Source organism: Petromyzon marinus, chromosome 24, assembly GCF_048934315.1.
Source record: "Petromyzon marinus isolate PM22_M1 ecotype Great Lakes invasive population chromosome 24, UKy_Petmar_22M1.pri1.0, whole genome shotgun sequence".
Classification (NCBI taxonomy): domain Eukaryota; kingdom Metazoa; phylum Chordata; class Hyperoartia; order Petromyzontiformes; family Petromyzontidae; genus Petromyzon; species Petromyzon marinus.
In genome coordinates this window covers 14,911,791-14,927,652 of record NC_133690.1, presented here as the reverse complement: position 1 = coordinate 14,927,652, position 15,862 = coordinate 14,911,791, and the positions used below count along the sequence as shown (strand labels likewise).

The window sequence follows — 15,862 nt, the reverse complement described above, 5'->3', positions numbered from 1 at the left end:
AATTTGTGGGGGTTTTTTTACCGACTGCTTAATTTGGCATAATTCTAACTCTGGGATAACATAAAACTATTTATTGGTTTGAGAGCTGACAAAGACTCGTTGTTGGGCATGTAATATTAGTCATGAGTCTAGATTGAGAGACATTGAAGTGATGGCATCATCATCATCATCATCTTCTTCCAAAACTGCAAAGTTGCAAAAGGAGATGTATTTATTTTATAACTAGATGCTTATAAAACAATCAAAAACATTTATTTGTTGGTGGGGGGGGGATAAAACACAGAATGGCACAAAACTACAATTTAATCAACTAACCTTTCAATTAACCACATTTCACAGAGACAGAATGTACATGCCAAAACATGACGTATTAATTCTGTGCTTACACCACTCTTACAATGTATCACTGGTCACCATCCATGTAGTATATATATGCATGTTTGACGATAGATTATAAACGTTTACAGTGTATTACTTTGTAAAAAAAAAAAAAACCCATAACCAGACTGCTTTGACTTCCAACGTCATGAATATCCCCGTCGGATTCCTGCGTAGAGAAATACACGGGCGTCTGCCTGTCCGTTGCACAGGTCTTCTTACGGACATCCAGTGCCAATCCAAGCGGATGCGCAAGCATCCCAAGCGAGCGATGGCGAGGACAGGCCTCTCGGACGATGTCTCGGCCACCGATGGACCCCACAATCTCGCGCCAGGTACTTCGGTCTGCAGGCAACCGGTGAGACCCATGGAGACGAGTTACACCCCGCGTCCTGCCTTCACCTGTGAATGTTATTTCGTCAAACCTGTTGGTAAAACAATAGGCCTGGTCTATTAGATGGATGTTACTCTCTGCACATTGAGACCCATGGAGATGACTTCCACCCCCACATCCCGCCTTTAGCTGTGAATATTAATTTGTCAGACCTGCTGCTAAAGCAACAGGTCTGGTCCACTCGATTAATCTTCCTCTCTACACAGTCACTCACTGGATTTTCAGCCAGCACAGACGGAATCTTTAAAATGCATGTGAAGAACTACAAATTATGTGCGTAGCAACGAGATCGATTTCATTCTGATAGGAAAACCTCAAAATTATCAGAGATATCTCTGGCCCTCGACAAATTCACGAGAAGGAAGTGATCAAAGATTGGTGGGAAGCAAGTTGCACTTCAGCAAACCAAAGAGATGATATGATGTATTGCAGGTAAACCCAAGATGGTTTACCTAAAAAAAGGTATCTAGAGCCACAAGTGGCTGATTTTAGGCCAACTCTTGGAAGCAGATTCAAATGGCGAAAGGATCAAATTGGTTAAATGGATGTGACCACTTTAAATAATGAATTAACCATCATAGTAATGGGGAATGCATTGAACTTGTGTTTTTAACCACAGTAGTTGGAGTAATAATTCTACCTATTTCAATAAATATTACATATTTCTTTACAAAAAAAAAAGAGTTGTGGAACTTAACGATTTCCCACCACAGAAATGTTTTCCCTTCATGACCGCTTCTGGAATCGTGTCCTTTTTGACTCAGATAGGAAGGCATGGTCTCACCAGTGGTGACTCTTTGCATTGAATTTCGCTTATGTTTGTTCTCTTAAATTCTTGACATTATGCCACTTACCCACTCTCCGTATCAGTGCTGATTGGTGGCATAATAAATAAAATAACAGTCAAGAGAAATGCATGGGGATTTTTTTTGTACAGTCGGTGTTAGCAGCACCACCTATTCACCACTCTTCCTCCCTGGTGTTCCGTAGCAATCTCAATAGGCGCGCACTTTGTAGGCTATACAGGGGACCTTTGTAAGTACGTGTGTGATTACAAATATTCTGCCGGGTGCCAATCGTGTGAAAACCCGTTGTCATTGAGCCCCTATGAAGGCCAGTAGGATGTACAAGGGTGTTTTGTGGCCAAAAACATTCTCAGCCACCCTTGTCTCCCGAGTGCTGATGAATTTACATATTGCACCAAGTATTAATTTGGGGCTGAATCAACCTAGGCAAGACTCAGCACTGGATTAAATCATCACAACTGATGTTAGCCGTGGTCGTAAATCGAATTTGGGCTGCCGATTTCATAGCGCAGTGTGCTAACCGCTACGCCGCCATTGACTTCACACACACGCTCACACACACAATCACAAACGCACACACACGCTCACACACACAATCACAAACGCACACACACACGCTCACACACACAATCGCAAACGCACACACACACGCTCACACACACAATCACAAACGCACACACACGCTCACACACACAATCACAAACGCACACACACCCTCTCACACACACACACAATCACAAACGCACACACACGCTCACACACACAATCACAAACGCACACACACGCTCGCACACACAATCACAAACGCACACACACACGCTCACACACACAATCACAAACGCACACACACACGCTCGCACACACAATCACAAACGCACACACACACGCTCACACACACAATCGCAAACGCACACACACACACTCACACACACAATCACAAACGCACACACACGCTCACACACACAATCACAAACGCACACACCCTCTCACACACACACACAATCACAAACGCACACACACACGCTCGCACACACAATCACAAACGCACACACACACGCTCGCACACACAATCACAAACGCACACACACACGCTCGCAACACACCACGAAACAACACGCTCACACACACAACATTAACAGTTTAATTTTCTTTCAGTGCCCTGCAGTGGGGAAATTGCAATGGCAGGTTTCAGGCACACGGCGATCTATAATTCTACACAATTTCCCTTCACAAGACCCCACCCCCGCGGTGGCAGCAGTGGCGGTGCGGTGTTTTCACACGCACGGTTTTAATTTTTCAGCACGGGCCCAAGTTTCCCGGCGTCCCGTAATTGATGAGGCCCTCGGTGTTGGTCATTACAAATGGCCTGCCTCCGGCCACTTCCTAACAACTCTGGTCTCACTGGAAGGGGGCCTCATCCCATCAATAACCTTTATTATGGCCCATTTATTTACACTCACGGTGACCTGTAGCCTGAGGCACTGGCCGCGGATGCCGGCCCAGGAGGCACTTTGGGGGCAGAGATTAGCGCAGTTGGCAAGACGCGCGTCGTGAAATTTAATATATTTCCTCCTGCCTGCAAAATGCAATTGATGAAATCAGCCAAATGCGGCTCCGAATGCCGGATGCAAGCTGCGTGCGTGTGAAAGCAGACGGCAACATCGCTCCACGCCTCCACCGTGAACAATTTTGAGGAGTGAGCAATGATTGTGGTTGACCAATTTTGCTCACCATGTCAGCAGAAATGCTAAATTCTCTTTTCTGTCCAGGGGAATATGTAAGTCATAATACGCTGAACTCGGCTCTCTGATTATTGAAGCAATTGACACACAGTCTCTGTGTGTCTATGTTGTGTGTCTCTCTCTGTGTGTATGTCTGTGTGTCTCCGTGTCTGTGTTTTGTCTCTCTCTCAAACTTAGTTCTACCTGATGACGACTGCTTGTGTTGAAACCGAAACTTCGTATTCTATTACTTAGTTTATTTTCTTTCTACGTGACTTTACCGAAAGAACCAAAGAGTAATCCTTGCAGTCACGAAAGCTTCAAATCTAATTTCAATTGATAACGCTGCTGATTATCGTTTTGTTCTCTTTTGTGCCGCTAAATGGAAAGCAATGTGCAGGGCTTGGTGAAGTCAAGCCATTCCTTTTCTTACTTGTCAATATGATGTCTCTGATGTGTGTTTATTTCTCTGATCCACTGGACATCATCCATACAAAGCGGTGTGCCCTGCCGAAGCCCACTTATTTTTCTGAGCGGTCAAATTGACGTTGAATGTTCATTGTTCTCCCATCTCTATACGTTGCTTATGCTGTCTCTAAGTGCAATTCCACGCATGCATCTCTCCATGCGTCTTTGTGCACGTTTCAGCTTTTTGTTCAGTCGTCTTTGCTCATGTCCATTATATATAAAAAAATATATTCTAGAATGTCTGAACATTTTTAGGTTTTTGTTTTTGGAATCGCATGCAATTTGACAAGACAGGAACGTCGTCACCCCGTGTGTGTGCGTGTGTGTGTTTAGATGGCGGATCAGGATGAGTGGGCGCTGACAGGCGAGCAGCAGAGACTCATTGACGTGATCGTGGGGGAACACCGCAAGTACAGAATCCCGCACGACACCTTGCAGAAGTTCGTCGTAAGTGTGACATCGCTGAGATGCAAACCTCTCTCCTTAATTTACAGGACCAAAAAAATATACATATATAATTGAAACGCACGATTGCGCACGTTGTGATTCATGCTTTCAGATAGTCATTGGATCCCTGTGGCATTTGTAAGCTGATTCAACGCGAACCAAGCAAGTTCAACGAACCGTCGCCAAACTATTGGGGACAAATTTCAGAGCAGAAAAGAGAGGTGGCGGTGACTCAGAGAGGACCTTCATCCAGCAGCGGATTGACCATGGTTACTACTGCTGCTGATAACATGAAAAAAAAACAAAGACATTTAAATTATTCCCACGACCGCTGTTGCCGTTGCTGTTTTTTTGTGCGCTGCTGGTGCTGCTGCTGTTGCCGTGAGACAGAAAACGAGGAGTCAACCTCACAGAGGCAGCACGTACCGTGTTGGGGCAGCGCATGAACACGAATTGTCACGGCAAATATCACGCCGGCCCGGCCGAACACGTTGCACGTGGGCGCGACGTTTGTTACAAAAAAAAATGAAAATCTCAGCTCATCAATAATGCATGCGAGCCAGGAGCCCCGACTGGGCTCTTTGCTGTCACTGAGGTTGGAGGAGGGGGGGCCCTCGCCCCCCCCCCCACCATATTTGCAATATGCCTGATTGACAGGGGACAGGGCTTGCTTACATTAGGCGTGTCGGGGGTTGAGTCCCCCATAGGACCCATATCGGTGTTTATTACACCGTGTTCACCACCTGCACCGCCCCCCCCCCCGTCCTCGCACCCCTCCCCTTTGTTGATGAGCCTGCCAGAACAATCATCTCGCGTAGGAGATTGCATGCATATGTTGTTTTGAAAGCACAGCTGCCGGGCACATGCCCCCACCCCCACCCCACAATTTGGTCCGAAACGTCAAGCGGCCAGCAACAAACAGCGCCATTAAATATATGATATTTTGGACGTGTCTCGAAGTATGGCGATACTCGCTTGGGGGAGGAGAAGAGGGCAGGGAACACCAACGCCGAGCAGTGGGGGGATGGGGGGAGATGCAGAAAGAGGAGTGTTGTGACTTGCAGCGTGGTGAGTGGGTGGGTGAGTGTTGTGACCTGCAGTGTGGTGAGTGGGTGGGTGAGTGTTGTGACCTGCAGCGTGGTGAGTGGGTGGGTGAGTGTTGTGACCTGCAGCGTGGTGAGTGGGTGGGTGAGTGTTGTGACCTGCAGCGTGGTGAGTGGGTGGGTGAGTGTTGTGACCTGCAGTGTGGTGAGTGGGTGGGTGAGTGTTGTGACCTGCAGCGTGGTGAGTGGGTGGGTGAGTGTTGTGACCTGCAGCGTGGTGAGTGGGTGGGTGAGTGTTGTGACCTGCAGCGTGGTGAGTGGGTGGGTGAGTGTTGTGACCTGCAGCGTGGTGAGTGGGTGGGTGAGTGTTGTGACCAGCAGTGTGGTGAGTGGGTGGGTGAGTGTTGTGACCTGCAGCGTGGTGAGTGGGTGGGTGAGTGTTGTGACCTGCAGTGTGGTGAGTGGGTGGGTGAGTGTTGTGACCTGCAGAGTGGTGAGTGGGTGGGTGAGTGTTGTGACCTGCAGAGTGGTGAGTGGGTGGGTGAGTGTTGTGACCTGCAGCGTGGTGAGTGGGTGGGTGAGTGTTGTGACCTGCAGAGTGGTGAGTGGGTGGGTGAGTGTTGTGACCTGCAGCGTGGTGAGTGGGTGGGTGAGTGTTGTGACCTGCAGCGTGGTGAGTGGGTGGGTGAGTGTTGTGACTTGCAGCGTGGTGAGTGGGTGGGTGAGTGTTGTGACCTGCAGCGTGGTGAGTGGGTGGGTGAGTGTTGTGACCTGCAGCGTGGTGAGTGGGTGGGTGAGTGTTGTGACCTGCAGCGTGGTGAGTGGGTGGGTGAGTGTTGTGACCTGCAGCGTGGTGAATGGGTGGGTGAGTGTTGTGACCTGCAGTGTGGTGGTGAGTGGGTGGATGGTGTTGTGACCTGCAGCGTGGTGAGTGGGTGGGTGAGTGTGTTGTGACCTGCAGCGTGGTGAGTGGGTGGGTGAGTGTGTTGTGACCTGCAGCGTGGTGAGTGGGTGGGTGAGTGTTGTGACCTGCAGCGTGGTGAGTGGGTGGGTGAGTGTGTTGTGACCTGCAGCGTGGTGAGTGGGTGGGTGAGTGTTGTGATCTGCAGTGTGGTGAGTGGGTGGGTGAGTGTTGTGACCTGCAGCGTGGTGAGTGGGTGGGTGAGTGTTGTGACCTGCAGCGTGGTGAGTGGGTGGGTGAGTGTTGTGACCTGCAGTGTGGTGAGTGGGTGGGTGAGTTGCTGTGACCTGCAGCGTGGTGAGTGGGTGGGTGAGTGTTGTGACCTGCAGTGTGGTGAGTGGGTGGGTGAGTGTTGTGACCTGCAGCGTGGTGAGTGGGTGGGTGAGTGTGTTGTGACCTGCAGTGTGGTGGTGAGTGGGTGGGTGAGTGTTGTGACCTGCAGCGTGGTGAGTGGGTGGGTGAGTGTGTTGTGACCTGCAGCGTGGTGAGTGGGTGGGTGAGTGTTGTGATCTGCAGTGTGGTGAGTGGGTGGGTGAGTGTTGTGACCTGCAGTGTGGTGGTGAGTGGGTGGATGGTGTTGTGACCTGCAGCGTGGTGAGTGGGTGGGTGAGTGTGTTGTGACCTGCAGCGTGGTGAGTGGGTGGGTGAGTGTGTTGTGACCTGCAGCGTGGTGAGTGGGTGGGTGAGTGTTGTGACCTGCAGCGTGGTGAGTGGGTGGGTGAGTGTGTTGTGACCTGCAGCGTGGTGAGTGGGTGGGTGAGTGTTGTGATCTGCAGTGTGGTGAGTGGGTGGGTGAGTGTTGTGACCTGCAGCGTGGTGAGTGGGTGGGTGAGTGTTGTGACCTGCAGCGTGGTGAGTGGGTGGGTGAGTGTTGTGACCTGCAGTGTGGTGAGTGGGTGGGTGAGTTGCTGTGACCTGCAGCGTGGTGAGTGGGTGGGTGAGTGTTGTGACCTGCAGTGTGGTGAGTGGGTGGGTGAGTGTTGTGACCTGCAGCGTGGTGAGTGGGTGGGTGAGTGTGTTGTGACCTGCAGTGTGGTGGTGAGTGGGTGGGTGAGTGTTGTGACCTGCAGCGTGGTGAGTGGGTGGGTGAGTGTTGTGACCTTCAGCGTGGTGAATGGGTGGGTGAGTGTTGTGACCTGCAGCGTGGTGAGTGGGTGGGTGAGTGTGTTGTGACCTGCAGCGTGGTGAGTGGGTGGGTGAGTGTGTTGTGACCTGCAGCGTGGTGAGTGGGTGGGTGAGTGTGTTGTGACCTGCAGCGTGGTGAGTGGGTGGGTGAGTGTGTTGTGACCTGCAGCGTGGTGAGTGGGTGGGTGAGTGTTGTGACCTGCAGTGTGGTGAGTGGGTGGGTGAGTGTTGTGACCTGCAGCGTGGTGAGTGGGTGGGTGAGTGTTGTGACCTGCAGCGTGGTGAGTGGGTGGGTGAGTGTTGTGACCTGCAGCGTGGTGAATGGGTGGGTGAGTGTTGTGACCTGCAGCGTGGTGAGTGAGTGGGTGAGTGTTGTGACCTGCAGCGTGGTGAGTGGGTGGGTGAGTGTTGTGACCTGCAGCGTGGTGAGTGGGTGGGTGAGTGTTGTGACCTGCAGTGTGGTGGTGAGTGGGTGGGTGAGTGTTGTGACCTGCAGTGTGGTGAGTGGGTGGGTGAGTGTTGTGACCTGCAGCGTGGTGAGTGGGTGGGTGAGTGTTGTGACCTGCAGCGTGGTGAGTGGGTGGGTGAGTGTTGTGACCTGCAGCGTGGTGAGTGGGTGGGTGAGTGTTGTGACTTGCAGCGTGGTGAGTGGGTGGGTGAGTGTTGTGCCCTGCAGCGTGGTGAGTGGGTGGGTGAGTGTTGTGACCTGCAGCGTGGTGAGTGGGTGGGTGAGTGTTGTGACCTGCAGCGTGGTGAGTGGGTGGGTGAGTGTTGTGACCTGCAGCGTGGTGAGTGGGTGGGTGAGTGTTGTGACCTGCAGCGTGGTGAGTGGGTGGGTGAGTGTTGTGACCTGCAGCGTGGTGAGTGGGTGGGTGAGTGTTGTGACCTGCAGCGTGGTGAGTGGATGGGTGAGTGTTCTGACCTGCAGTGTGGTGAGTGGGTGGGTGAGTGTTGTGACCTGCAGTGTGGTGAGTGGGTGGGTGAGTGTTGTGACCTGCAGCGTGGTGAGTGGGTGGGTGAGTGTTGTGACCTGCAGCGTGGTGAGTGGGTGGGTGAGTGTGTTGTGACCTGCAGCGTGGTGAGTGGGTGGGTGAGTGTTGTGACCTGCAGGGTGGTGAGTGGGTGGGTGAGTGTTGTGACCTGCAGTGTGGTGAGTGGGTGGGTGAGTGTTGTGACCTGCAGCGTGGTGAGTGGGTGGGTGAGTGTTGTGACCTGCAGCGTGGTGAGTGGGTGGGTGAGTGTTGTGACCTGCAGCGTGGTGAGTGGGTGGGTGAGTGTTGTGACCTGCAGTGTGGTGGTGAGTGGGTGGGTGAGTGTTGTGACCTGCAGTGTGGTGAGTGGGTGGGTGAGTGTTGTGACCTGCAGTGTGGTGAGTGGGTGGGTGAGTGTTGTGACCTGCAGCGTGGTGAGTGGGTGGGTGAGTGTTGTGACCTGCAGCGTGGTGAGTGGGTGGGTGAGTGTTGTGACCTGCAGCGTGGTGAGTGGATGGGTGAGTGTTCTGACCTGCAGTGTGGTGAGTGGGTGGGTGAGTGTTGTGACCTGCAGTGTGGTGAGTGGGTGGGTGAGTGTTGTGACCTGCAGCGTGGTGAGTGGGTGGGTGAGTGTTGTGACCTGCAGCGTGGTGAGTGGGTGGGTGAGTGTGTTGTGACCTGCAGCGTGGTGAGTGGGTGGGTGAGTGTTGTGACCTGCAGGGTGGTGAGTGGGTGGGTGAGTGTTGTGACCTGCAGTGTGGTGAGTGGGTGGGTGAGTGTTGTGACCTGCAGCGTGGTGAGTGGGTGGGTGAGTGTTGTGACCTGCAGCGTGGTGAGTGGGTGGGTGAGTGTTGTGACCTGCAGCGTGGTGAGTGGGTGGGTGAGTGTTGTGACCTGCAGTGTGGTGGTGAGTGGGTGGGTGAGTGTTGTGACCTGCAGTGTGGTGAGTGGGTGGGTGAGTGTTGTGACCTGCAGTGTGGTGAGTGGGTGGGTGAGTGTTGTGACCTGCAGCGTGGTGAGTGGGTGGGTGAGTGTTGTGACCTGCAGCGTGGTGAGTGGGTGGGTGAGTGTTGTGACCTGCAGTGTGGTGAGTGGGTGGGTGAGTGTTGTGACCTGCAGCGTGGTGAGTGGGTGGGTGAGTGTTGTGCCCTGCAGTGTGGTGGTGAGTGGGTGGGTGAGTGTTGTGACCTGCAGTGTGGTGAGTGGGTGGGTGAGTGTTGTGCCCTGCAGTGTGGTGGTGAGTGGGTGGGTGAGTGTTGTGACCTGCAGTGTGGTGAGTGGGTGGGTGAGTGTTGTGACCTGCAGTGTGGTGAGTGGGTGGGTGAGTGTTGTGACCTGCAGCGTGGTGAGTGGGTGGGTGAGTGTTGTGACCTGCAGTGTGGTGAGTGGGTGGGTGAGTGTTGTGCCCTGCAGTGTGGTGGTGAGTGGGTGGGTGAGTGTTGTGACCTGCAGCGTGGTGAGTGGGTGGGTGAGTGTTGTGCCCTGCAGTGTGGTGGTGAGTGGGTGGGTGAGTGTGTTGTGACCTGCAGTGTGGTGAGTGGGTGGGTGAGTGTTGTGACCTGCAGTGTGGTGAGTGGGTGGGTGAGTGTTGTGACCTGCAGTGTGGTGGTTGAACACTGTGATGCATGAGATGAAACAATCGACACTGGCGAATCGAGTCTTCGACATGGGTGGAGGAATCAACGGGTGAAGTTCACGGGAACAGTAGCCGTGGCAGTAGCGACAGAAGAGTGACAAGGAGGTTACTGCCTGCCAGTGAACGTGTGACTGGAGTGAATCAATGAGCGTGGGTTCACAAATCAACCGGACTGATTTACGTTGAATTCCATCAAGCGTGGGACTCGCACAGCACGCTTTGTGATCCTCTGTTGGCAGTGGTGCATGAACATAGATCACACAAAACCCCAACACGTTCGCTATTAGCACTGCCCTGCATGGGATATAAAACAGGTGAAGTTGTGGACAATTCACATTTGTCACGATCTCTCTACTTAATGAAGAAGAGCAATTGCCCCAAACCATCACCGCTTATGTCTTCTTCTTATTTTAGGGCAGTGCAATTGATGAATGTTGAGTTTTTATGACTTTTTTTAGGATTGAAACATCTCTCCTTCTCTCACTCCCTCGTAGCTGAATTGTAAAGAAAGGGATGACGTGTTTTAAATAAATAAACATGTCTTCCCGTATTCTCTGGATTGTAATATGCTCCCAAAACTTGTGTCCGTTGTCATTGTATGTATGTCGTTGACCTTCTATCGCGCCGTATGTAGCCAATACAGTTGCACTAATCTGTCAACATAGTTACACTAATCTGGTCACACACACTCGCACGGCTGTCGAATACAAGAAGCGACCCCCAAAGTGTGCCTTATCATCCTCAAAATGCGGCATTACACAAATATGCAGTTCCCACATTGTCCCTTGGCAACTTGTGATTGAGCCATTAACAAATGATATTCAATGCACGCTATTGCGTGCATATAATTTAAAAATTATTATCGCACAGCCCTTTGTCAATCCACTGCTGGGTGAAGGCCTTTGCCCCATGCCTCGTCAGTCGTGAGGGTTGTTCGACCATACTTCACCACACTGGTCGTGGCCGTTTGGTGATGTCACTGCATGCATTAGACGTGAGGCCCGGGAATCGAACTCGGGCGCCGTCGCGTTCGTAGCGCGGTGCGCTAACCACTGCGCCACCACTCCAAGCTGAAATTGTACTCGTGGCTTCATAATGAAATCCTGACGTTGTGTGCACGTTGTGTGCACGTGTGGAGCAGTTTCAAGAATACTGGGAAGGAGGCGATAAGGAGAAGCTGTGGGAAATCGCCACCATCCAAGTCCAGGTGCTGGTCGAGTTCACCAAAAACCTCCCAGGTAGGGGCTGCACACACACCTCATCACACCTCATCATCATTTAATATTCATGCCACGCCTCCCATGGAGCACGTCTCGCAGTGCCCTGTGGGAACCCCCAGTGGCAGCCGTCCCTGTGAGGCCCAAGGCTTCCTAGTCAAGGCATCTGAAGAAATGCATTAACGTTTGGCACATGATGTCACCATGCATGGTCTTACTCTTTTCTAGAACGACGTCTTGGGATCTCCATTGCACACTGTGAAGCAAGTGGAAAGTTATTTATGGTTAATGCACCCCCAGCAGCTGGGCTCAAACCGCTCTACCGTTCGACCATGTCGCCTCCCAAGTTCCATTTCGCGAAAAACTTCTCCAAGTATAATTATACACTGGGTCGTCTGGGGTGGATCGATGACATAGCAGTTAGCACACTGCACTATAAAACCAGCAAGCTGAGTTGTCCATAATCATAATAGAGGTTTTTTTTTTTAAGGTTAGATCATGCAAATATAAATGTGTCGTTAAACCTGCCACCACCCGACACAGCTAATTAGTAAGGTTTATCACGTTAACAAAACATGCAAATGTGTTACTCGTTCAGCACGCAGGTGTGTTGCAGGGTAAATCCACAACATTTACAATTCGAGTACGACGTTTCTCCAGTAATAACAACCAGCCTCATCAGGCGACAGCCAGGATTGTGGCGAAATCCTAACTGCTTCGGTCTTAACTAGAGGGACCAATGTGATGTTGTCACTTTGAGACAATCAGGTACAAAGACCAGAGGGAGGGAGGGGGGGTTAATGTTTTCATATAAATTACAATGGATATGTATTATTGGTTTGGTTATTCACAGTAACCAACCGTACAAATTGTGCGGGTTTAACGATACGTTTATATTTACGTGATCTAACCCAAGAAAAAAACACTATTGTGGATAATATTTGTCGCGAAAGCCTACGTGTTGAACTAATCTGAGTTGTATTCCTGCTCACGGCTACCATCGGCGGCGAGTGATATCGGAAACCCATCCTGGGCCCCCTCGCTCAACAGCATCTGAGATCTGCTTTAGAATGTGCACATTCAGGGTGATCTGATTGGAGGCCTCATGGTGATTTATCATAGGCCAATAGATGATGCAATTTTGTTTTTAAATCCATTGCCATGCATGAATCAACTGCCCCTGCGATTGTGGATCAAAGACAGTGGCGTGATGGATGTGCAGACTTTCCACTGAGAACGCATCAAGAACTAATTTATCAGTGATCGAGTCTGCAGTGTCAGTGCAGGAGTTGAGTTTAAAAGGGCCCTTGTGAATTCCATTGAGGCATAGGGCCGAAGCACAAGCTGAGCCACTGCACAGCCTCGGCCTAGCTCGGCGGTGGGAGTTAAACCACTTATGCAGCCTACAGAATAATATCTGAGATTCCACGTTGGTGCGATATTGCGGAGAGCGCGAAATTGTATTTGTGCCCCAAAAGGGCGGCAAAATCTGCGGGAAAGTCGGCGTACGGATGCGGAGCACGTATCGTGACAAAGGGAAGATCCGACCCAGTCAAGAGCAATTCGCAGCCATGGTAGGAGATATCCGGGAATGACTTTAATATCCGTGAAGATATGTCACTTTAGCGTCACAAACAATTTTCCCGTGAAATATGTCGACACCGGTGGTGACGGTGCAGTCGAACTATCATCTCTTCCACGGCCTTTAAACCCCCCGCAGCGGGAATGGTTGAGTCGGCACGTAGGACAACCGGTCTCCTTCTCCCCGCGACCGCGCCCTCTCGCAGCCTCTCCAAAATCCCTCGTATCGCCCAAATAAATGAAGGGCTCTTCGATTGCATTACCGCTTTTCATCCAAAACAGCGGCGTAGCTTTCTCCAATCAATGTTTTTTTGTTGTTGTAGATAGAAGCACTGTATAAGAGAAATGTGAGCATTGTTGATTAAATATCATTATTTGGCTTCCAAAATATTTTCATACAAGCGAGCCATTACTGTCAGTGCAATCTCAAAAGCCACCAAATTTGTGCTGATTGATGAATATAAAATACGCAATTTAATTATTGCTGAACCAGGTTGCCAATTTCACGTCCGTGTAAGCGGCATATTAATTTGACAATCCGCTTTAAACATTTCAGAGCGAATTGACCAATTAGGCAATGTGCCACACCCTTCCTCCACGGTGGGAGCCTTCAGTGCCGAAACTCGTCGTGTTAAATTAACTCGGTGTGTCCACCGATTTTTTTTTCTCCCGATTGACACTGTCAACGTCAACCTTCATCAAATAGGACCCGACGCACCCCACCCCCGGTTCCAGCGACGCAATTTCCCCTGGGGCCACGAGGCCTCCGCGGGACACGAGGATGAATTCTTCGCGGCGCTCGCTCGGAGTTATTAACGGCCACGTTTATTTATATATCTACACATTTATTACTCTAACGAAGTCAGGGTGTAACTAATTGAGCAGTGTGTGTGTGTGGGTTTATTTTTTTTTGTCGGGAAAGGCTGGAGGGAGGGGAAATTGAGAAGCAAAGTGAGTAAGCTGACCCTAGAGATTACGCGCTGTTTCTGAATGCAGTCAGTCGATCGGCAGGTCGCGTGTGGTGGGATAAAGTGTGGGTACTTCCACCCTCTTAGAGGGACTCTGCAGAATTATTGACAGCCGGTAGTCATTTACACCACAGTGGCATGAGAATGTAATTTCAGGGCTGCCCCCTTTACCTTACCGACTAACTCGACCAGTCGCCCCAGCCATACTCAAAGACAAAGATCTCCCCTATACCCTGAACAGACTGCAGAGGCAACAGCTGTTAGCGAGCACCTATGAAGGCCGGCAAAGCACACGGGTGGCCAGCAGCACGCCCAGCCGCCTTTGTCTTCCGAATGGCGATGTTTGCACATCGAACCAGGCCCATGACCGGTTCAGATAATCCGTCACTGCTGTTGACAGTGAATGGGAATCGAACTCGGACCGCCGGGTTTGTAGCACAGTGCGCTAACCGCTGCACTACCGGTCCCCACAGCTGAACTCAACACAGCCACAGACACACACACACGCGCGTCCCACGTCCAGTAACCCTCTCTCCCACCTCGCCGGCCTCTCCAGGCTTCCAGACCCTGGATCACGAGGACCAGATCGCGCTGCTCAAGGGATCGGCCATCGAGGCAATGATCCTGCGCTCAGCCCAGGTTTACAACAGTCGGGCGACGGATCCGCACGCCATGCTCATCAACGAGAAGAAGATGCGCACACTGAGTGAGTCCGTGCATCGTGCCGGCGTGCGCGTTCGTAAGGCAGAGGTCGTCAGTTCGATCTCCCAGCGTGGCCCCGTTCGCCCAGCAGTGGGGTGGGAGATGTGTACTGCAAACTTCGTCACGTGTGGGTGGGTCATCGTGAAAAGGTAAATAGCTCTCGTTGAGGTTCTTTCTCCGGAGCAAGACATTGCAGGGCCGCGCCTTTACCATTCATGGGTTGATGTGATTACTACGTATTTTTTTATGGAGAACTTCATTTCTCACTGAATATTTTATAGGTCACTGGTAGGCTGGGGTAGGCCTAGAGACATGACTGTAGAGTAGCCACACTCACATTGTAAATGTTGTGGTTTGGCTCTCCAACACACCGGCGTGCTGCACTAGTAACGAATTGGCACGTTCTGTTTACGTGACAGACATTACTAATTGGCTGTGCCGGGTGGTGGCGGGTTTAACGACACGTTTATTTATTTACGCGATCTAACCCAAAAAAAACTCTATTATGGAGGAATTATTTACTGGGCGATAGCTACGCACGGCTCTAATCCAGCACTGACGAGGCCAGGGTTGGTGGATCACACAAATGTTGTGATATTCCCTTCCTGTTGGCTTCGAGGTGCCTTACCCTGGCTTGCCAGAAGAGGACAGTACAGCAAATGTGGATCTAACCTGTTCCGTCTCTATCGGATTCAGCTTTGCCCCCTCGCATGTGTGGGTTTTCTCGAGGTGCTCCGGTTACCTCCTGCATCTAAACACTCATTTATTGACTGATGACACCTCAGTATATGGAGGACGCCAGAGCTTGGGCAATTGTTGGTGCCGGCTTGCTGCGTGGCTGCCTTCTCGCGTGAACTGTGGTTCCTCGCAGCCCTGAGTTGTTCCCTCTCTTCAAAAGTGGGTGACTATTGTGCGTGTGATAAGTCACATTATAGATAGATATATAACTATTATATATTTTTTGCTATGCTAAAGGACCATTCCCCCGAAACGTCACCTATTATATATATTTTTCCTTTTAAAGCAGTGTTACAGAAGGAGCGTGTTGGATGTTTTTGTCCTTCGAGCATTTGCGCCACTGTCAATGCAGTGTGACGAAGTGCTTGGTGCACAGGGTGATGAACACCAAAAGTGCATCGCTGAGCCAGGCAGGACCAGATTGTGCAAAAATAAAATGCACACAGCATGTGCAATTCTGTGCCAGGGAAGGCATAATGAAATAATGCCAACGTTAATTGATGTAATGTGTTCTTTACATTGTGGATTTAAACAGCAGCAATTATATAATGCATGAGATGTATGCAAAATAACGTCTAGATATTTTAACAATTTACATTTTAGATATTTCATAGGGCATGTTCAGCCAAATGCTCTTGAAAGTGAGGGCTCATTCAGCAGTCTCAATGATATTCCCAGCAGAGCAGCACAGCTTTGTGTTGGGAAA

General features: G+C 50.8%; 1 protein-coding gene across 4 annotated transcripts in view; it reads left to right on the top strand.

Annotated features, from left to right (window-relative positions):
• Window positions 1-15,862, top strand: part of LOC116945589 (bile acid receptor-like) — a 92,490-nt gene that overhangs the window by 46,521 nt on the left and 30,107 nt on the right. For 3 of the 4 annotated variants that reach the window (XM_076069429.1, XM_032960047.2, XM_032960049.2), the window contains exons 5-8: window positions 591-736; window positions 4,101-4,214; window positions 11,089-11,188; window positions 14,273-14,422. In XM_076069429.1, the coding sequence (XP_075925544.1) occupies window positions 591-736; window positions 4,101-4,214; window positions 11,089-11,188; window positions 14,273-14,422 (510 nt within the window). The remainder of the gene's footprint in view (window positions 1-590; window positions 737-4,100; window positions 4,215-11,088; window positions 11,189-14,272; window positions 14,423-15,862) is intronic. The other variant, XM_032960050.2, reaches the window with a different exon arrangement.